At 44.1% G+C, this 23,285-nt stretch overlaps 2 protein-coding genes across 3 annotated transcripts in view; one reads left to right on the top strand and one right to left on the bottom strand.

Moving 5' to 3' along the window:
- TAP1 (transporter 1, ATP binding cassette subfamily B member) overlaps positions 1–8,571 on the bottom strand; it is a 15,911-nt gene extending 7,340 nt beyond the window's left edge. Inside the window, exons 1-6 of the mRNA XM_018558114.1 lie at positions 8,064–8,571; positions 7,244–7,358; positions 5,801–5,931; positions 4,305–4,510; positions 2,753–2,950; positions 454–582 (exon numbers count right to left, since the gene is read on the bottom strand). Coding sequence (XP_018413616.1) covers positions 454–582; positions 2,753–2,950; positions 4,305–4,510; positions 5,801–5,931; positions 7,244–7,358; positions 8,064–8,571 — 1,287 coding nt within the window. The remainder of the gene's footprint in view (positions 1–453; positions 583–2,752; positions 2,951–4,304; positions 4,511–5,800; positions 5,932–7,243; positions 7,359–8,063) is intronic.
- A 3,239-nt stretch (positions 8,572–11,810) lies between these two features.
- TAP2 (transporter 2, ATP binding cassette subfamily B member) overlaps positions 11,811–23,285 on the top strand; it is a 27,997-nt gene continuing 16,522 nt past the window's right edge. Inside the window, exons 1-3 of one of the 2 annotated variants that reach the window (XM_018558150.1) lie at positions 11,811–11,837; positions 19,862–20,379; positions 21,860–21,974. In XM_018558150.1, the coding sequence (XP_018413652.1) occupies positions 19,881–20,379; positions 21,860–21,974 (614 nt within the window). In that variant the 5' untranslated portion in view covers positions 11,811–11,837; positions 19,862–19,880. Of the gene's footprint in view, positions 11,838–19,859; positions 20,380–21,859; positions 21,975–23,285 lie in introns of both variants that reach the window. The other variant, XM_018558149.1, reaches the window with a different exon arrangement.

Here is a 23,285-nt window from a genome sequence, read left to right as displayed (position 1 = left end):
TTTTTTTTTATGTGAGGGGGGGGGGGAAGAGTATAAGTGTATTAGGCTAAACTTTATTTTAAAGGAGAACTAGGGGGTAAGTGTTTTGAGTTTGAGACCCCTGGTGTGGAGGGACTCAAGTGGCCTGCACAGTGCCCTCACCTCAACCTTACGGGACACCACTGGGATGAATTGAAACAGCTAGGTCTCCTCGCTAGTACCTGACCTCACACATACTCTTTTGACTAAATGGGCACAAATTCCTACAAGGCACAATCCAACATTTTTTAGAAATCCTTCCCAGAAGAGTAGAGGCTCCATATTAATGCCCATGGTTTAGAATGGGATGCCCAACAATCTCATATAGGTGTGACGTTAAAGCATGTACAAACTTGGTCATACAGTGTGTATGAATATACAGTATACAATTTATATATATTTTGGTATTTGGGAATGTTTACCCCCAGTTCTCACCTCTACAGCTGATGTAAACTGCAACTCATACATCACAAAAGACACCAGTTCTCCTCCGCTGACCTCTCCCTTTGTTACTAGCCTTCCACCGAAATACAGGATGCCCACTTTTAGAGCCAGACCTGAAAACTTCAAGGAGAAAATAAATACTAATGTCAATTATTACATGTAATGTGCCAAGTGTGGTTGGGCAGAGCTAGTCATCACAGCTGCACAGAGCTCAGTCATCAATTCAAGCCTCCACAAGACAATGCATGGAGTCTCAGATGGAGCATTGTAGAGGATGATCCGAATTAGATAATATAGCAGGCTGGGGGCTCTTATGTACCTGCTCTTTAAATTCAGATAGTCAGGGTGGAGAACAAGTCCACTTTAAGAGCCCGGAGAAGGGTTTATATTACTCATTTTACTCATTACTGCTGCTTCTGACGGAAGCCTGTGTAGACACACTTACTATAAGACTGATTGGCTGTTCTGTTGGTGTTCAGGGAATTATTGGAGTTTAATATATTGGAGAGATATGAATATGAAATGAGAAGTATCCAAAAAAAAGCCAAAATGTATACACAAACTATACTCTCTTGTGGTGTACATACAGAAACAAGCCTTATGCTTTATTTTAAATTCATAGAATACTACATACTGTGTGTATGGTTATCTATCGTCAGGCCCGGATTCCCCACAAGGCCACCGAGGCCCGGCGGCAGGGCGCAGAGGGGCGGCAGCGGTGTCCTTGTGGGGAAGTTGCCCTATCTACATTCAGTCCTGCTTTGTACAAGCAGGACTGAATGTAGAGTGAGGCAGCCGATTTTTCGTTTACATGTGAAATCGGCGATGTCGCCCAGATCACATGTAAACAGTGTGCAGCCGGTCCGGTCGTCCTCCCCTTCCCCCTGCACTTACCTCTCTCCTTTCGTTCCGTCCTCCGCCGCCGAGTCCCCAGTCTCTGACTGCAGTGAGCAGAGCGGCATGGTTATAAGTAACCCTGCCGCTCCGTGTAGACTGTAGACAGTGAGAGGGGAGAGCTGTGCTCTTCCTCTCTCACCTGTCACAGGAGTTCCAGTACAGTGCTGTGCTAGAACTCCTGTATTGGAGGTGACAGGGTCAATAAAGAGAACCTGTCACCTCCAATTGCTATCACACAGGGGATTGTTTTTTCCTGTGTGATAGCAATAAAGTTAGGTGGAAAAAAAATCAAATAAATTAAAATTAAAATTACATTTAAAAAAAGGTGATTAAAAAGTAAAAAATAATAAGAAACAATCATGGAAAGGATGGATATCAAATTCGAAAAGTTAAACTTAGAAATGAAGATAATAATGGGAAAAGGAATGTCAATAAACTTGGTATGACATGACACAGCTAAAATAAGAAGGATATGAAGGGGTTAATCAACTACTGAAATGTAATTAATGTAAATGTAATCCTACAAGACAAGACAAGTAGGAGTTTAGTAAGAGTAGGAGTTTAATGTATATAAGGAGGAGCAAGTATGTTATACAGCAGCTATTCATAAAGTGTCATGACAAAATGCACCAAGCAGTTGTATTCATTTTGAGGGTCCCCGGTTCAAATCCCAGTGAGGTCACTATCTGCAAGGAGTTTGCATGTTCTCCCTGTGCCTGCGTGGGTTTCATGCGGGTACTCCGGTTTCCTCGAACACTCCAAACACATGCTGGTAGGATAATTGGCTTCTGTCTAAATTGGCCCTTGTATGTATGTGAGATAGGGACCTTGATTGTAAGCTCCTTGAGGGCAGGGACTGATGTGAATGTGCAACTATTTAAATTGTCGGCACCATATAAATACCAATAATAAATAAATAATACATTTTGTTATTAAGGAGTTGAAACTTGTAGGTAAGACCACAGAAGAATAAAGTATTTTAAATGCTTTTTTTACACAGTTTTTCCTTTCTATAAGTTATTTTTTTGATTTGCAATGTGTCTTCGAGCTTGCTAGGGAATTGATACTCCAGGAAGAGTCAATTCCCCAGCACAGCCCCCTCTCTCCTTGCACGCCACAGCCATCTCCTCTTTTGGGAGTGTCTAATTACTCTCTATGCTGACCCAGCTCCTACGTCCCTTACCTTCAAGCTTTTATACCTTTGCTCCAAATGATTACTGTAGAGTGTCAATTAAAGGCGCACTTGCCTCTAATAACACAGTAAGATTAATTGACCAATGGTCTTACAACTGAGGGGAAGTGGTTCCAAGTAATTACATCAAAATAATATATGTATATAAGTTTACAAGACACAGAGAATGAAGCTATCACAGAAAAGTCATGCTGTACTCACACTGTGAGCCACAGCAGTGAACGCATAGGCCAGGGACTCCCTCTTGTTCAGCTGGTATGTATGATGAAGCTTTGTCTCGTATCGTAGACATTCGCCCTCCTCATTGGCAAAGCTGCGCACTGTCCTCATATTAGAGAATGTCTCCAGAGCCACCTGATTGACTTTCGAGAGGGATTCCTGGACCTGCTTGGCCAGAACCTAAGGGACAGAGCAACAAATAACAAAAATCTCAGTTCATTCAAAAAGCTTTCAGGAGTCAGCACTGTCATCTTTTTTTATTATATTGGTGTATCCTGAAACAAAAAATACAACAAAGACCCAGGACTGCTGAGCATTTAGAATTCTGTATCAGGCAAGAATAGGACAACATTCCTCTCACAAAACTCCAGCATCTGGTCACCTCATTTACAGAGTATTGGTAAAAGAAGAGGGAATGCTACTCCGTGCTAAACATGACCCTGTCCCAACTTTTCTGAGACATATTGCTGCCATCAATTTCAAAATGTCCTTATTTTTTTTCTTAAAATGGTAAATTCTCTCAGTTTAAACATTTGATATGTTTTCTATTTTCTACTGTGAATAAAATCTGGGTTTATGAGATTTGCAAATCATTGCATTCTGCTTTTGTTTAGATTTTACACAACGTCCCAACTTTTTTGGGAATTGGGGTTGTATTTGCCAGAACCCTTTGTTCATCTGGAGACTAAAGGGTATGTAAAGCTCAACAGTGAACTTTTCCTATTTGGTCTCTTATGGCCTGTTAAATATACCATTCATAGTGTTTTATCAATCACCATGTCTATGATTAATCATGTCTATCATTCCCAGCTACGGGTTGGAGAATAGTACAGAGGGTGTGTCTGCAGTCCTGTCCTTGTGTGACAACCTACATAGATACAGTGGAGTGAATCAGCGTTGTCACCCCACAGGACATGAAGTTTGTGACTGTTAGAATTAACAAGTAAAAAAATAAAGGAAAACACTTGAAAAAGGCAAACTAATGCAGCCATCACATCCAAGCAAAGTTTATTTTCTAATCTCGTAGAGGACTATGTTCAGCTGTCACTTTTATGCCTCTTTTAGCCCAACCAAGAAACATTAACTGCATAGCTACTAATTGCAAAAATGTTGCTATGCATTGTCAGGCCTGATTGGATGTCAATAAACAAGGTCTGACATTTTTGAAATTCAGGAGTGCTGGTGATTTCTTTATTTATTACCAAATTGGGTGACTACCTCCATGAATACAGTGGGTGAGTGAGCGTAGACATCTCAGGAAAGGAGGTGTGTTACTGGCAGAATCACCAGGTGAAAAAAGGCTAAAAAATGAAAACGAATGCAGCCACAACATCTAAGGACTGGTAAGCTGCAATATATTATTTAGTTTTTAGGTTTAAATACACTTTAAATAGAGTCTTTCACTTTTGGGACATGTATTGGAAAAATGACACACACCCTTTTGTAAGTGCTATAAGTAGCCTGCTCGTTAAAGAAACCTTTTTGTCTTCTAAGCTTTGAATCCCTTGAAGATGTATTATACGCTGAGTCTCACCTGATAAAAGGACCCTGATAGTTGCGGCACAAGCGTGATGACCAACAGGCACAGGACAGTGAAGAGTGTAAGCTTCGGAGACAAGCTGAGCATGTAAATAACCAAGAAGATCAGTCTCATCAGGTACCACATCAACAGGCTCAGATTCTCGCTGAGAGATTCGCTCATCGCTGTGATGTCAGAGGTGACGCGTGATGTGATGTCACCTGCCAGCAGAACAATGTGGGTAAGAATACTTTGTCTTTATTTTCAGCAATTATAAACAGAGAAAACAAAATTGTCTCAGATTATTTAAGACAAACAAAATACAATGTTGTCATAGTTAACAGAACAATAGATTCTGACAGCTCAGATTAGGCATATTCAGATTAGGAATTGTGAAATTGGGTTCCATAAGAGGTGGCTTGTAAAACGGAATTCTTGTTGAAGTTACAGTAAGAACTGGTATATCTAAACCACATGTGTTTGAGTATTTTGTACATTCTGAGGACTTATGTACCAAATAGTGAAGACCAGGTATGAATAGACATCTTAGAAAAGAGAATGTGAAGTGTACATATGGCAGAGAAAAAAAAAAAGAGCAGGCAAAAAAGAGGAGGCAAGAAATGGAAGGAGAAGAAAAGAGACAAAAACTGGAAAGAATGAAAAAAAGGTTTGTGTTCCGTAATGTCATATCCTAAACAATGGTCTTCAAGTATAAATATTAGGAAATAATAGGACATGCCATAGCAGCCCTTGTTTAATTGCCTTGTAGGATCCAAGTGTGGTTATCTTCTAATGTGGTGGGAAGACCACTCTAAAGGCTGTAGGACATGCCATAGCAGCCCTTGTTTAATTGCCTTGTAGGACCCAAGTGTGGTTATCTTCCAGTGTGGTGGGGTGACCACTCTAGAGGCTGTAGGACATGCCATAGAAGCCCTTGTTTAATTGCCTTGTAGGATCCAAGTAAGACAACAGCATAAGCTGTGGAGAGTTAGGGACAGCACACTCTACGACCTTGGTGTAAAAAATGTTTTCCACAAAATGAATGTATAAGGGGGCATGTGCACCAGATATGGATCATAGTGCCAACATTTAAAATACATATCCAACATATGGGTGACACTTGTGGATCAAATTTGTGTCTGTCTGCTGGGCACTCGTACCAACAAGTTAGTATTTTGTAATAATTCTCTTGAGAGGACATAATAAATACAACAGTGTGGTTTTTGAAGCATCTATCAAACTATCTGAGCTACTGCGAGTTATTAAAGCTGAGAGGATCAGTGACTCGTCTCTAGGAAAGATTTACATGCTTCCACTTGGCACTGAATTGAATTCATATTTTTTGCATGTAGCGGAGGGCATGAAACAGAAATCAGTGATATGGGCAGAAGGACTAAAACAAGATAAACATCTGTGGAGGGGAAAATTATGATTTGATGATTTTGATGTCATTTCTAAAACCATGCTCACAGGTGGACTTGTGTATGAAATGACTATGAGATCTATATTACCTGTAGACTCAGTATCGAAGAATTCTACTTCCTTCCTCAGGACGGAGCGGAGGACTTTTCCCTGTGTCTGGGTGTGGACCAGGCTCATAGTGACATTGTAGATGCAGTCACAGAAAAATTCTGTCAAGGCGCTACAAAACGAAACACGGAATTAAGGAGGAAGTCCAGTCTAGTTACATATATGAATCAACAATATATCATTGGACTCAAGGCTTCTACTCAGAAAATCTAATGGAACGTGGAGTCCCCAGTACCAAATGACTCATAATAAAATTTAAAAAACTGATGTCCAGGCTCAGCACTTCCTTCCACATAAATATTAAAGTGTCATGTGCAAGAGGCCACCAGGCATTGTTAAATCCCTTATTGGTACATTTTATTAATCCCACAAGGGAGACAAGAACCACAAAAAGTCATGGCATAGACAAACATTTTACATACATATACAATATCACAGTGAATCTTCCCCTAGGAAGTGGTGGCTGCATTCATTTTCTTTTCTGATTTTTTACTTCCTTTATTTTCACCTGGTGATTCTGTGACTAACACATTTCCTGTCCTAGGATGACAACTCTCCCACAGCCTACTGTAACTATAGAGGAGCAGCGTTGTCACCCTACGACAGTGATGGCGAACGTTTTTGGTCCCGAGTGCCCAAACTGCAATGCAAAATCAATTTATTTATCTCAAATTGCTAACACTGAAAATAAGTTTGGCATTATGTTTTAGTTTGGGCACTAGGGTTTAAAAATCGTTCAGCATCACTGCCTTAGGCGAAATAGGAAAACACACATATTCAAACATTTAAACATTTTATATTTTCTTTATTTATTTATTTTTTTAACTTTTTTATCATTTACATTTTAAAATTTGTATTTATTTATTTTACTTAAAAAAAACTTACTTTTAAATTTGTATTTATCTTTTATGTTATTTTTAGAATTTGTATTGATTTAATTTTTTATTCATGCACTTAAAGTATCAGCAAAGTATGGGCACTGATATTTGTTAAAATCGCTGGTATACTTTTCTTGCAATGGGCAATTTCCATACACTTTGACATATTTTGTATGTGTGCCCACCCCTCTCCTGCATCATAATATAATTCTATTTCCCTATGAAAGGCTGATAAGTACTAGAACCGTGCCTATAAACCTTATCAATCTTACGATTTTCAGCACATTGCAGAGTGAAGTCACCCCCAGCAGCCAATCAAATTTCACCTTTTGCTTCTTTAGAGCTATCAGAATGATGAAAGATAGCACCCAAGCAGTCGCTTCATTTAAAAGTCCTGCATGTGTTTAGCAGAATGCGTTGGCTGTTTCAGTGAATGGGTGGGGCTTAGCTATGTCACAAGCCTTATCAGTGTGGGTGGGGCTTATTATAGGGAACACAATTCCCCCTCTTAGGTGCAGCGGGGCAGAGAGTTACTCCTACTCTCACCTGGATAAAGTGATGATGGACATCATTATGATGGCATTCCAGAATATGGAGGGGTCTTCTTTGCTCTGGATCCAGTCGGTCATTTTCCCAGTGTAGGAGGGCAGTGCCATCTCACCTGTTAGGAGCGATAAAAGAATAAACACAATTAGCTGGATATAGATAAACAAATAGATTGTCTGCAAATCTAATGAAACAAAATAGTGTGGGTTGTCCACAGCAGCCAATCACATTACAACTACCTATTTTAAGGATGTTGAAAATGTAACTGTGCCATCAGATTGCAGCCCTCAGAAGTCCAATATTAATTATAGTTTATTTTAAAAGCTGATCTCCATACTAAATACACAGATGAAAGACATATAAGGGAGCTATATTGCCTGCAAAGGATTTGTATTTCTGTTCATACAGTTTTAAGATTTACACAGATCTGTCAAACAGCACAGCCCCATCTGGCAGGGGAGGAGACCTGATTTTTCTCTGCTGCAGGTAGGTTACACCTACAGGTCTTGTCCATCCCCCAAGCCTTTGACTGGACAGTGAAAGGAGAAGCAGCAGACTGATGAGCTCAACTCTCTGTCACTCTACTTTCTCCTGCTATCAGCATGCTCTTGCTGGCACAGTTGGCACAATGAGCTAACTGATTGGCTCATTGTGCTGCATCTATCTCTCCCAGTCTTAGCTCCACTTAACAGGGGATTGCAAATGTATGTACACTACATTTAGAACTATACATGTAATGCTGTATTAATGACCACAGAGTTACATTAATGTGTGTCTTCTATAAGTGGAGTTTTGCTTTAAGGAGAGGCCTTCTACTTACCCCATGATGACAGCACCAAAAACACGGCCACAATCAGGAACCTGCCCACGTAGGGTTTTAGAAGAGCAATTAACTTCCGCAGGGAACCTGAAGAACTTTGTGCTGTATCCTTGCCATTGTCACTGGATGGAAGCAGTTGGTACAAGATGACACCAGAGGTCATCGTGAGAAGGTAAGAGCTGAGCAACAGGTCCCATCTTCCCCAGCTGTACAGGAGCACCGCACTAGTGTGTGGTAATAGAGGGTCAGTGAAGGTCACACAAGATGGTACCAGGAGGCTCAGGACTGCACAGAAGATAAAAAGAGCATCTCCTTGTAAGCACGATGGAAGCTTGGACCGTCGGCTGACCACACGAGTGCCCAGAGTCAGGACTGCAAACCTTGCCAAGCTCATCAACCAGACCAGGAGGAGACCCAAAGGGAGGAAACTGGTCAGAAGCGAATTCAGGAGGCGGATGGTGAGAAGATCCACACCGGCGAGGCAAGACAATGACCACAGCGCATGCATGATGACAGGATCTAATGACCAGAAGGAAAATAAAATGCTTTAAAGAGGAACTTTACCCATATCTTCAAAATAACAACAAACACATGAAATGTTTAGTAATGACAATCTACAAACAAATACTTCCAGATAATTGCCGGCTTTGTATTCTTTTACATACTTTTTTTTTTCCCTTTATTTCCCAGTCTTCTGGCAGTGGCCATTTTAACTAAGGGCAGATTACTAGATTTTATACAGGAAGATTTATTTGCGATGTGTGTACACTTTCGGGTCTATTTATAAATCAGTGAATGTGACTTACACTAAACATTCTCTGATGGATAATCAATCACTGTCATTTAAAACACATGAATCTGGAAGATTCTCCTGCAGGGAATGTTTGCTGAATGTCACATTTACTGCTTTATAAATATGCCCCTATGTGTGTATATGCCCTGTATGGACACCTGACCATCACACCTTCACGTGCGTTTAGGACATCTCATTCAAAAAGCTTGGGCACTAATATAGAGTTGCTCCCCCTTTGTGGATATAACAGCCTCAAATCATATGGGAACGTCTTCTACAAGATCTTGGAGTGTCTGTGGTAATAGATAACCACTTAGCCAAAAGAGCATTTGTGAGCTCAGTTACTCATGTTGGATAAGAAGACCTGGCTCACAATACGTATTCCAATTCTTCCCTAAAGTGTTCAGTAGTCCGGACCACTCAAGTTCCTCCACACTGGACTCATCAAACCATGTCTTTATGGAGCTGGTTTCATGCACAGGGACACAGTCATACTTGAACGGAAAAGGGCCTTCACCAAACTGTTACCACAAGGTTGCAATTTCATAATTGTCTACAATATCTTTGTATACTGTAGCCAGGGCTGCCGTCAGGGGGGTACGGCTGATATCCATGTAAGGGGCCCGACCAGCCTTCAGGGCCCGCCCGGGAACCTTACATGAGTATCGGCCAACGGTGAAGTGCGAGGACCGCAGAGGCTCTTACAGCGTCTGCCGCGGCGTACAGTAAACTTGGTCCTCCAAGCAGCTGGTGTCCAGGGCTGAGAGGGGCCCGAAGCTGGGGCCCAGCATTGGTCCCTTGTTTAGGCCTTGTTCACACCGAAAGCGTGTGCATTCCAGAGCGGTAGCTGCTGGAACGCACCGCGATCGCTAACAAACTTCTCCGCGCGTTTTGCGGCGGGAAGGGGTGTAGCGGTGCATTGATTTCAATGGCACCGCTTCCACCCCCCCCCCGCCGCAGTGCGATCAAACTGGTGGCAAGACTTTGGGGGGTAGGGGGGCGCATTCAGAAACCTGGCCTTGGGGCAGCAGAGAAAGTAAACCCGGCCCTGGCGCTGTCCAAAGAATGCACCACAAATATATTGGCTTTGTATAAAAAAATTTGCAAAACAGTCGAATGAAGCAAGGCAATAAAAGCTATTTAAATGCACAATTTGTAGGCAACGTGAGCATCTCATTACACAAACTTTCTGTGAAGGAAGAATACTGTGACAATGGAACATGGTCGAGGGGCCTTGATGCACCAGCCACCTAACAACAGCATATACATGAAGCAAATGCTAGTCAAGGGAGGGTTATAAAAAGAACCTGGGCCATTCATACATTTACAGGTTGGCTTCAGGACAGGGAGAGTAAGGAGAATATATTCACCTTCCACTTGTCCCTCCGTTGCCCAGTCCTCACGCGGGGGCTGGACAAATACCCGGGACTTCTGACTATGAATGTTTGCCTCTCTCTTCTGCCTTCCCGCAATACAGTGTTAACATCCCTTGAAGAACATAATCTCCAGGACCAATAGAGATGCAAATTCTCTATAGCGAGGACACAGACAGAATACAAATCTCACAATGGTTATAAAGCTTATCTCTGTTGGAAAAAAACTATACTTGCAGTGAGGATACCAATTTGGTGCTCACCTCTCTCCCCTCAAGCTCTCGGACTGTCCTTGGGGGTCCTTGCATATAATGCCAGGCTATGGTCATAATGACGCAAGTGGACCTCCTACAACCAGAGCTGAGGGGGGAAGAGGCTGTGGGTGCCATTCTTGGAGCAAGGAATAGAGGGGACCAGGTAAGTATAAATGCTTCATCTCCAGTCCCTGAAAGTTCATGTAGTATGACTGCAGGCTCCGACCATCTCCTGTAGCATGTATGCAGGCTCTGAACATCTCCTGTAGCATCTATGCAGGCTCTGACCATCTCCTTTAGCATGTATGCAGGCTCTGACCATCTCCTGTAGCATCTATGCAGGCTCTGACCATCTCCTTTAGCATGTATGCAGGCTCTGACCATCTCCTGTAGCATCTATGCAGGCTCTGACCATCTCCTTTAGCATGTATGCAGGCTCTGACCATCTCCTGTAGCATCTATGCAGGCTCTGACCATCTCCTTTAGCATGTATGCAGGCTCTGACCATCTCCTGTAGCATGTATGCAGTCTCAGACAGCGTTTCTTAGCATTGCATTCACTATAAATGGTGTGTGGCCCTTTTGGCAATCTCAGGGGCCACATTTGGGGCCCCCTTATATCAAGTAAGTTAACCACCACCGGGTTATGCTCTGCTCTGCATATTCTGGGCTCTGTCTGTTCCTCTCTGTTTTGTGTCTGTGCAATCTTTAGAACTTACCTATGTATGTCTTCTGGGGGTCTGTTCTGTCTTCTGTCTTCTCCTGTGTCTGTGCTGTCTCTGTCTTCTCCTGTGTCTGTTCTGTCCTCTGTCTTCTCCTGTGTCTGTGCTGTCCTCTGTCTTCTCCTGTGTCTGTTCTGTCTTCTCCTGTGTCTGTTCTGTCTTCTGTCTTCTCCTGTGTCTGTGCTGTCCTCTGTCTTCTCCTGTGTCTGTTCTGTCTTCTCCTGTGTCTGTTCTGTCTTCTGTCTTCTCCTGTGTCTGTGCTGTCCTCTGTCTTCTCCTGTGTCTGTCCTCTGTCTCCTCCTGTCTGTGCTCTCTCCCCTCCCCTCTCTGGGTCGGTTGGCTGTCTCTGTCAGTCCTGGAAGTCCCCGGCTTTCCGGGAATCGGCTTCTGATACAGCAAACAGAAAGTGAAACTATATCAGAGAGAAATCCCGGGGCGTCCTCCTCCCCTCCGTCCTCCATCCTCCTCTCTTCATACACAGCTCATACCGATCACCGATCACAACTGATCACCGGCACTGTGCGGTCACCCCAAGCATCCTTCACCCCCATCGGAGCCGATCTACACCCCTCCTGTACACCCCGAGCCCCGTAGGAGGAACCCGGCACCCCTCACCGGACACCGAGGACGGTGAGTACTCTTCTCCCACAATGAGACATTGTATATTCTTCATATCCTCCTCGGTCTTCATATAGGACCAAACATCCTACAAGAATAACATTCTGCACAATAGATATCCCGGGGGAACTACACGTCTCAGTCGGCCTGGATTTCACAAACCTGTAACCACTCTGAGACATTGTTACATTTATATATTTAATACTATTAATATTTAGGTCTCTTCGATCACTTTTTATGGCCGATCTGTCTGTAATAATCCCAAATCTGTCCATTAGAGGCGCGGGGGTCCACTGAAGTCAGTAACTGCGATATTCTGTTCACTTTGTATTGTGAAGTATTATTTGTCATTTATATGGTGTCAGTTTATGTAATCCCAGTTACTAAGGGCTCAATTACACAGAGGGAATTTATCAAAACTGGAGCAGACAAAATCTGGAGCAGCTCTGCACGGCAACCAATCAGCATCTCTCTTTCATTTTAAAATCTTAACTAAACAAATTGAAGAGAGAAGCTGATTGGTTGCCCTGCACAGCTGCTCCAGATTTTGTCTGCTCCAGTTTTGATAAATTCCCCCCACTGTGCAGATGCTGTAATGTGTTTTCAGTCCACATTCACACCTGTGCTTTCCGTGAATGTGCAGCAAAGCATGCGGTTTTATGCACGCAGTCACAGAAACACAGCAGAACACGAAAGCGCTTGCGTTGCCATTCATTTCGAATGGCACCCCAAACCGTAGATGCGCGTTTTTGCTTTGTTTGTGCACACGTGACCATGGGGAACAAAAGTAGCCCCCCTCCAGAAGGAAGGACAGTGTCAGCACCAATTCAGAGATGATTGGAGGATCTACAGCCGAGTGATACACAAATAAGATACATTGTTGTTAATAGTTAAGGCTCTTGAAAGTATTTTTAAGATTTAACTCCTCAGTTTAGTGTCACTTTAAAGCCTCATTCACACTAGAAAAAGCCGGCACGTACAGCTCTACACAGCCCCTGTCCTTCTCTATGTTAGTATGCGGCCGTAAGCCGCCCTACGCTCACCAACCTTGCACTTCCGTGTGGGTGTCCGTACTCATACTCTGACAGGATGGATCCTGTCTGCGTCCGAGCCGGGACACCTGCACCCGTAAGGACCTGCACTTGGGGTGAGCGCAAGGGGGCGTACGGCCCCGTACTGCCATAGAGAAGGACGGGGGCTGTGTACTAATCGCACGCAGCACCTGTCCTTCCCGGGAGCTGCCCGATACGACCGTGCACGAAGCATGGAGATGTACGTGCCGTCCTTTTGTCGTGTGAATGAGGCCTTAGTGTATTGTATTACATGTGCTGCAGTGTGTTCTAGCAGTTTATAGCACATATAAATACACTGCACGGGAATGCTTCATGTCCTATAATTTTAAGCACAATTTGTCCTATGTGCAGCACACTGAACTCTCACAACCTACAGAAAATTGCCTTGTTCCTGCATTGTGACAGTGCAACCCAATGCTGCTGGTGTGAATGAGTGCTAGAATCTCATATAAGCTATAAAATGTTCATGTCATTTCAAAAGTAATTTAAAATATTTTGAGATCAGAAGCTTTTAATAAAATAAATACCATGTGGTCCTGCCAAAAAGGTCCTTGTTCAGGAATTTGCAGTTATGTAGTGAGAACACTCTGTCTCCACCTAGTGGTGTATTTTGGTTTTGTGCTGCCCTTAGCAAGCCTAAACTCGGGCACCCCCCAACCTAAATTTGTTCCTGTCTTCCTGTTTAATACATTTTGAGTAACCTGTCAGTCAACATGCTGTACACAGGTTCTGACAGGTTGCGCTATTACTGTAGCGGGGAAACTGGACTCTCTGTTGGGCCGTGCAAGGTCTCAGGTGGGCTGTGCAAGGTCTCAGGTGGGCTGTGCAAGGTCTCAAGTTGGCTGTGCAAGGTCTCAGGTGGGCGGTGCAAGGTCTCAGGTGGGCGGTGCGGGGTCTCAGGAGGGCTCTGCGGGGTTTTAGGAGGGTTCTGCAGGGTCTCAAGTGCTGTGGGGGGGCCTATGGTTGGCTGTGCGGGCTCTCAAGTGGTGGGCTCTCACGTGGGCTGTGTGGAGTCTATGGTGGGCTGTGCGGGCTCTCAGGTGGTGAGCTCTCAGGTGGGCTGTGTGGGCTCTTAGGTGGGCTGTGCAGGGTCTATGGTAGGCTATGCGGGCTCTCAGGTGCTCGGCTGTGTGGGCTCTTAGGTGGGCGGTGCAGGTTCTATTGTAGGCTGTGCAGGCTCTCAGGTGGTGGGCTGTGTGGGGTATATGGTGGGCTGTGTGGGCTCTCAGGTGGTGGGCTGTGTGGGCTCTTAGGTGAGCTGTGCAGGGTTTATAATAGGCTGTGCAGGCTCTCGGGTGGTGGGCTGTGCGGGCTCTCAGGTGGTGGGCTGTGTGGGCTCTTGGGTGGGCTGTGCAGGGTCCCTTTCCCTGCACACATGTGCTGCTTTTCTTACCTGCAGCCCGAAGTGTCATCAGTACCAGCAGGACACATTGCAGCCCCCGAGCCCACCATTTCCAGGACATCCCGCTGTCAGATTGCACGCTATGGCCAGCCCTCAGCCGCCTGCTGCTTCTCCTCCACATCCTGTACAAAGCCGGCTGGGCCGCATTTCACTGGGCCCCCCTTATCCAGCGGGCAGCTCTCTAATTAGGCAGCTGCTCGTGGGACCTTGCTGCTGCCTGATTCTTTGCGGCCCAGCCGGCCTGGCTCGTCTCAGTCCCCCAGGCAAGTGCCCGGTATGCCTCATGGCCAGTCCAGCCCTGTCCGCCTCACTGGTTTGGGGGAGTTTTATTTGCCGCCCCCCTGGAAAGTGACCACCCAAGGCAAGTGGCAAGTTTTCATTGCAGTAAATATGTCTTTGTCTCCACCTCCCAGTTGTGCCCCTGTGTTACACGGTGGCCGTTTGAACACACATCACACAGATATGGTCCACTGCTGTCACCATCAGCATATATGTCCTGAGAAATGTCATAACTGGAGTGCATGTAGACAGGAAGTGGCTGCAAAAAAAGGTGGCAGGAGATCAGCAGCACTGAGAGGCAACAAAGAATGTATAAAAGGTGAAAACAGTATTTTATTAAACAATATAAAGGCAACTGTTTCAATAGACATCACATTAGCATGCGAGATGTCTAGAGCTGCAGCTAACGATTATTTTCAAAATCGATTAGTTAGCCGATTATTACGTTCGATTAATCGGTTAATCGGATAAACAATAAAATACATTTTTTTAAAAATGGCTCCAGTGATGGACTACTAGTTTGAGATTGTAGTCCATCACAGGAGCAAGCTTGGAGCGGTGGAAGTAAAAAAATAGTGTGGTGTGCAATATAGTGAAAAGGAAAGTGTAAAATTATACAGCAATGAATGCAGAATGGCACCGACTATAGAGGACTACAAAGCCCATCAATAGTACATTATACAGAGCAATGCAGAATATCACCAGCTATATAGGAATACAACAAATCCCAGCAATAGTACATTATAGCTGGCGGTATTCTGCATTGCGCTGTATAATGTACTGTTGCTGAGTTTTGTAGTCCTCTATAGCTGGTGGTATTCGGCATTGCACCACTGTATAATGTATTATTGCTGGGCTTTGTAGTCCTCTATAGTCGGTGCCATTTTGCATTCATTGCTGTATAATTTGACACTTTCCTTTTCACTATATTGCACACCACATCATTTTGGTTTTACATTTGCTTTTTAAAAACTATTTCTGAGGTGTTTGGATTCCGCAGCGTCTCTGATGTGTCACTTTGTTCATGTATTGAGTGTTCTGAAATAATATGTTTGGTTTTGTTGTTCTGGAGAGGAATCTTCATGCTGTTGTACTGACCTTTGAGGGCTCAAAATATTTCCCTTTGTATAAATAACAAATAACAAGCCAACAATTGTGATACATAAATAATAAACACGTCTTTCATTGTTATTATTATTATCACTGTGTTTCTAAATACATATAAATATAAAACGTATCCAGTATTACAGAACTGAAAGTAGATAAACCCAACTACTAAACCTCATGTCAGCTTCAACGGTAAATGTCATTTCTAAAGTTATTTTTAACCTTATAAAATGCGCAGCTTTAAAGTGGAACTCCAGGATTTTTAAAAGTTAACCCTTGCAGTGGGGCTCTTTAGGGGACCAAATAAGAAAGAAATACTTACCATTCCTTGATCCTGCCGGGCTTCTAGGCTTCTATACCGGTCCATGCAGCCTGTTCTTCCCTAGGCCCCGGCGGTTTATACGTCTTTACGTCTAATAAAGTGTATTAGACATGAGGATGCTGAAGGACATACCACACCCGGAGCGGAGGGGAGAGAGGTGATCGGTCACTGCAGGATGGAGGATCAGGTGTGTATTTCTTCTTTATTTGGTCCCCTGGAGAAAAATGAGCAGTTAACCCTTGCAGTACAGGGGTAACCTCACTGCAATGATTAAAGGAGAACTATGAGGTGAGTGATTTACATTCATCCTCATAGTTAGAGCCGACCTGTGACAATGAAACTGTCACACGTCGGATCTATAGATTGGGAAGTGAGCGAACACATACTGACAGTCACCGCTCCCCGCGGGGATTCCCCCCCCCCTCTCCACTCCGATCCTCCAGCGCTGACTGGCTGAATGGACGGGGAGGGGGAGGGCACAGCTGGCTCTCCTCTAGATAGGCAGAGCCCGCTGTCAATCAGCCAGCTGGGTGGATCTCCACAGTATTGTCCGTATACGTGTCGGCAGCCGCGCTCTCAGGATTCCATATAACTCTGAGGATTCCATATAACTCTGAGGATTCCATATAACTCTGAGGATTTCATATAACTTTGAGGTTTTCATATCTGCCGTTAAACTAAAAACACGCAAAACAACATAGTTGGTTTAAGTGTTTGAGATAAAATGCACGTAGTACACACTGAGGCCTCCTTCACTCATTTGCACTTGGTAGCTCACATGCTGCAGCAACGCATGGTACTGCAGCATGCACAAATCTGTGTTGTGGTGTCAGTCATTCTGAATGGCACCCCAATGCACAAGGACAACAGACTTGCATTGCAGTGCAGTGCAGTGGAACACATGGTAGTATATTACCGAGCGTTGTTGTGTTCTGTGTTAGAGAAAAAGGGTCAGGTAGGGCTTCTGTTGGGTGTATTGGCAGCCCATTCACAATGTACGGGCTGCAGTAACACAACACACGTTACCCTGCGGCATAGTGCCCATTGATGTGCCTGTGGTAACACACTGCAAAGTTGGCCTAACACTAGTCCTCCTATAGCCATCTACGCAACCAACAAGTGGTTAACGGTGTGTCTTTGCCTACATTTTTCCCAAAGCTTAGAGTTATGCCTGTGGTAACATATACTGGGGGGAATTTATCAAAACTGGAGCAGATTTGCACAGCAACCAATCAGCTTCTCGGTCTCATTTTCAAATCTTACCTGAGCAAACTGAAGAGAGATGCTGACTGGTTGACATGGGCAACTGCTCCAGATTTTGTCTGCTCCAGTTTTGATGAATTCCCTTCACTGTGTTTTTCCTTAGACTTCTATAAATTATAGACAATGTAATCCTACAACATACCATAACCGTGGTGTCACGCCAGGATATTGGTGGCTGGCTTTCTCAGAGAATTAATCCGCTTCCCCCTCACTCTTTATGTTTTATGTATAGCTTCTGACAGATTCTGCTACACAATTATTAATTCAGTTACGCTGTGACGGATGCTGGACGTTTTCCAGCTTCAAACTTCAATGCCACTTTCAGTTTCTGCCAAACCCGGCCATTTTATGAACTCGCCGAGGAACACACCTCAAAATGGCTGATGGTACGAAATGCTCACCAGGAAGACGTGTAAACAAAAAAAAAACAAAAACAGTTTATACCTAACACGTTAAAATGAACAAAAAAAAATGAACACACAAAACCTTGCTGGAGATAATGAAAGGGAAACCAATATAATTTCTGTAGATTTAATACCAAAGTGCTAAATACATACTGCAATTTAAGATTTAAGCTGGCTTCCAGGCTGATATCAAAGACGCAAATTAATGTTTTAAAATGCAAGCAGTTTAAGTGCATTTATTCCATATAACTCTGAGGATTTCATATAACTTTGAGGTTTTCATATCTGCCGTTAAACTAAAAACACGCAAAACAACATAGTTGGTTTAAGTGTTTGAGATAAAATGCACGTAGTACACACTGAGGCCTCCTTCACTCATTTGCACTTGGTAGCTCACATGCTGCAGCAACGCATGGTACTGCAGCATGCACAAATCTGTGTTGTGGTGTCAGTCATTCTGAATGGCACCCCAATGCACAAGGACAACAGACTTGCATTGCAGTGCAGTGCAGTGGAACACATGGTAGTATATTACCGAGCGTTGTTGTGTTCTGTGTTAGAGAAAAAGGGTCAGGTAGGGCTTCTGTTGGGTGTATTGGCAGCCCATTCACAATGTACGGGCTGCAGTAACACAACACACGTTACCCTGCGGCATAGTGCCCATTGATGTGCCTGTGGTAACACACTGCAAAGTTGGCCTAACACTAGTCCTCCTATAGCCATCTACGCAACCAACAAGTGGTTAACGGTGTGTCTTTGCCTACATTTTTCCCAAAGCTTAGAGTTATGCCTGTGGTAACATATACTGGGGGGAATTTATCAAAACTGGAGCAGATTTGCACAGCAACCAATCAGCTTCTCGGTCTCATTTTCAAATCTTACCTGAGCAAACTGAAGAGAGATGCTGACTGGTTGACATGGGCAACTGCTCCAGATTTTGTCTGCTCCAGTTTTGATGAATTCCCTTCACTGTGTTTTTCCTTAGACTTCTATAAATTATAGACAATGTAATCCTACAACATACCATAACCGTGGTGTCACGCCAGGATATTGGTGGCTGGCTTTCTCAGAGAATTAATCCGCTTCCCCCTCACTCTTTATGTTTTATGTATAGCTTCTGACAGATTCTGCTACACAATTATTAATTCAGTTACGCTGTGACGGATGCTGGACGTTTTCCAGCTTCAAACTTCAATGCCACTTTCAGTTTCTGCCAAACCCGGCCATTTTATGAACTCGCCGAGGAACACACCTCAAAATGGCTGATGGTACGAAATGCTCACCAGGAAGACGTGTAAACAAAAAAAAAACAAAAACAGTTTATACCTAACACGTTAAAATGAACAAAAAAAAATGAACACACAAAACCTTGCTGGAGATAATGAAAGGGAAACCAATATAATTTCTGTAGATTTAATACCAAAGTGCTAAATACATACTGCAATTTAAGATTTAAGCTGGCTTCCAGGCTGATATCAAAGACGCAAATTAATGTTTTAAAATGCAAGCAGTTTAAGTGCATTTGTACAGCAGAGCTCAGACTGGGGAGGAAAAGCAGCACTGGGAGCCAGTCGGGTGTGCTGTAGTGCAAGGAACATGATGATAGGAGGAGAGAGCAGGATGACTGAGGCATTAACTCATCAATTTGCTGTGTCTGCTTTCACTGTCCATTCCAAGGGTGGGGGTGGGGAGTAGGACTGTAAGTGTCACTAAACTGCTACAGAGACAAATCAGGTCTTCTGCCCTGCAAAGAGGGCTCTATAATGTTACAGAGCTGTGTAAATCACAGAATAGGATGAACAGAAAGCTCCCTTATATGAATTTCACTGGTGTATTTAGCTGTTTACCTAGAGTTTAGTTTTAATGAATAGAATCTTACAAGGATAGTGAGACCTTCTGATAATGACCATTACAAGTAGGTGTTGCTGTTACCTCTAAGGTAAACTTTAAGGTACAGTGATCTAACCAACAGAGCCCCTGGGATACATGATATATATTAATGGGTGGGACTTCTGAGCTGAGCCCTACCTCATGGGACTTAGCCCCACCTACCAGGTACCCCCTGTCCTGTAATAACATGTTTATTTACCACTGAGGCTGCCTGTACATTTTATTACACTGTGACTAAACTAGTCTGTTCACTTGGTCTCTATGCACAGATTGACGAATCTCTATTTTGTGTTTCAGGTCTTTGGAAGCCTTTGCACAATGATCTCCTTCTCTTTTCCTCTCATTATCTTCTTGCTGGACTCCTCTCTAAGTTATGTCTTGTCCTCCCTGGTGTATAAATATTATCCTATATATTTTCTGGAGACGGTGTGGCTAGTGCACCTTATTAAAGTCCCCCTTCTTAGAGCCGTGTCCCAGAAACTTCCCTGTCCATGGTGGATCCCATCCACTCTTCTCTACGTCCTGACACTATGCCTAGCTCCTGCTCTGCACCAGACCCTCCGATTGCTTCTCTTCTCCCAGGCTCCGGAGCTACACTCAGGCCTGGCCAACTCTCTGCTGTATCACCTGCCCTTGTCTCTGTCCTGTCTGCTCTGGGATCTGCTGTCCCCTCTCTTATTTCCAGAAGAGGATCCTGAGGAGGATAGCAATGGAAAGAAGAAGGAAAGGGAAAACTTCATCAGGCTTGTAATGCTCTCCAAAGCAGACTGGCCTTTCCTGTCCTTCGCTTTTATGTTCCTGGCGCTTGCACTGTTACGTAAGTTCCAACAACTCTGTAGAAGGTATTGGGGTAAAAATGGATGTTCTTGGGGGTCCATTGGCTGCGCATATCAGTCGCAAGTCCCCAGCCAGAATTTAGTTAGTCTTCTGCCCAATCTGCCACAAGAGATACATGTATAGGAAGCACTCTGCTCATGTCAACATTCAGCTTATCATTTTAGTTCCACATGAAACCAACACCGCATCAAATTCTGCTCCTTCTCTGGCACGTTTCACCCTATCACAGTACTTAAGCATAGCCTATGATGGGGTGTTTGTGTTACCTGACGTGAGCAGATTGCGGCTTATTATTGTATGTGTCTATGAAAACGTATTGAACTCGCAGTGAATGTACATGGAAATGAAAATCTCGTAAATGATGAGGTTAGTAGAATACAATGAGAGGATTGTGACCATGTAAATGTCTAGGGCTGTGGATAAATTCTGATTCTTTAAAGATAATCTGCCTAACATTCTTGTGGCACACCGGCCCCCCTCCATACTCACCTCTAATCACTGATACTCACCTATGCTCTCCCACCACTCTGTTCATTTCCCATCGTCCTTGTCTAAGCTATGTGTTGGTTTGTGTTAGAGCTTTTACAGGGTTTATGACTTTCTCTGCGTCCCCATGTAACTGTGTACCTGTAAAATAGACAACACAGCTCAACCCTGACGTGAGTAGTGAATCCACAACTAGATAACTCTCATTATGGAAACAAGGCAGGCAGGTTCCTTAACATTAGGAGGCCCTAGTACAAGCTCCCCTTGTCTCGTTCTGCATTGGCTACGGCACCCAACCTTATTCTCCCTCTCCTAGTGCAATCTGAAAAACTTTAGAGGTAAGTCTTAAGGGTGGTCAAAGGCAACACAGGCTGGGTCAGGTCTACACCAGACACAGTGCGTTCCGGCCCGATTCTGGTTGGAACGCACTGCATCACATTGCGACCGGCTCACTATGTTGTGGGGCAGGAGGGGGCGTGTCGGTCCATTGAAGTGAATGGCAGCGTAACCAAGCCCTTCGGCCGCAATGTGATTGGCTGCACGGGAACGCAAGGCACATCAATGCCTGCGGTCTGGTCCGAACAAAATGCTGCAAGCACTATTTTTGCAGATCACATGGACCGGAACGCAGGCACTAATGTGCCTGCGTTCCGGGTGTGGGCAGGAGGTGTGGCTGCGGTGCTATTGACTTCAATGCACTGCCACGCCCCCTCCCACCCCTGACACAGGGAGCCGGCCTGTTTTGCATTCCAGTGCATTCGAGATGCTGAACGCTCTGGAACGCAGACTTTGTGGTGTGAACTGGCCCTGAACGAGGCCTGAAAACTGTCAGTGTTTGTCATCCTAAGCTGTTGGGTTGAGACACATTGGTGGGAGAGACCCAGCATAACGCAGCAAATCTAAATAAAAATAGTGTCATATATGTGCTGGAAACACCAAAGTCTGCAAACTCGTATCCCCCTTCTTCTCCCCAGTTGAATTGTCTATTCCATATTACATGGGACGTGTGATTGACATCTTGTCCAGCTACTACAAGGAGACCGAGTTCCTGAGTGCCATTTTTTTCATGTCCTTCTTTTCTGTCACAAGGTTAGTATGCTGTGTATATTTAGTTGTAATGTTACATTAAATTGTATCTAAACCTCAAAAAAAAATTTTACATCTATTTCCAGCCCTTGATGTGGTGGCTTTTTCAGGCTCCCCCCCCGCCCCTTATTTTTATTTGGCAGCTTTGAGAATGCCACATTTCCTGTCCGTTTGTTTCTATACTCATTTCTCCATTGTATCTATGGAGGGAGCTGTGGTTGTCACTCAGGCTGGATTTCAACATTACATTTTTGTTTTTAGGGTTAGATACACTCTAACATGTTATACAGTATACTGTGAGAAATAGCTTCAAATGGTAGCACTTTAAGGATGTAGTCCACTCGCAAACATGTTCTTTTTAAGAGCTACCTGCCCACTTTTATTTAAAAGTTCACACAATTTGTCCCTCACAGGGTTTCTCCAACATAACACAACTTCAGCTTTGTCATTTCAGCAAAATAACGTTTTTTCACAGTCACACCGACTTCGGGTTATCACTTTAAACCTCCCCACATAGACTGCGATGGTTGTAAAGTAATTTAAAAAAATGTACGATCTGCACATCTTGGACAGGCAGATCGTACTTGCGATGACCGCAATGCTGAACGGGCAGTGTGCGCGTACACATACCGGCCCGTTCGGCATTTGTCTCCCAAGCATCATTCAAACCAGCCGAAAAAGTTTTCTAGCATGCTCCTAAGACAAAAGACATGCGACCGTACAGTAGAAACGGTCGCACGCCTTCATTCACACTGCACGATTCTCGTACGATCGCGGGATTTCCCGAGAATCGTGCAGTGTATGGGCACCTCTAGCCAGCACCCTTTCCATAAGGGCTGTGCACAGATCAGCTTGTAACAGGTTACAGAGCAGGGAAAGCCTCCCCACTGTGTAACCTGTCATGGATGAAGCGCTGCCTATTAATTACGGGCAGCGCTGCATCCGGCTATTGACAGGTAGTCAAAAAACCTTCACACTAGCTTGGGGACAAGTTGTGGGGGGGGGCTTCGTTCGGCGGTGGGCGTGGCTTTGTCCTACGGGGGTGGGGCTTCGGCCGACGGGGGGCGGGGGAATGCCTCACCCGGAATATGAGGTACTGCACATCACTGGAATGTTCATTTCTCAAATCTGCAGGAGCCAGAGCATTGCACCCAAGATCCACTGATCGTGGTTGCAATGCTTTACTTGCTCCAAAGCAAAAAAATAATAAATGCAAATGTTTTCTTTTAAGTAGATGTGGTTCCCCTAGCAACAATAGATAAATGTATAACTATTACTACAGTTCACAACACACAGCTCATTTCTTCCCTAAGA

Source organism: Nanorana parkeri, unplaced genomic scaffold (assembly GCF_000935625.1).
Source record: "Nanorana parkeri isolate BGI_ZX_2015 unplaced genomic scaffold, ASM93562v1 scaffold321, whole genome shotgun sequence".
NCBI lineage: Eukaryota > Metazoa > Chordata > Amphibia > Anura > Dicroglossidae > Nanorana > Nanorana parkeri.
Note: the sequence above shows the minus strand (reverse complement) of the source record. Positions and strands in the feature narration are given on the sequence as shown.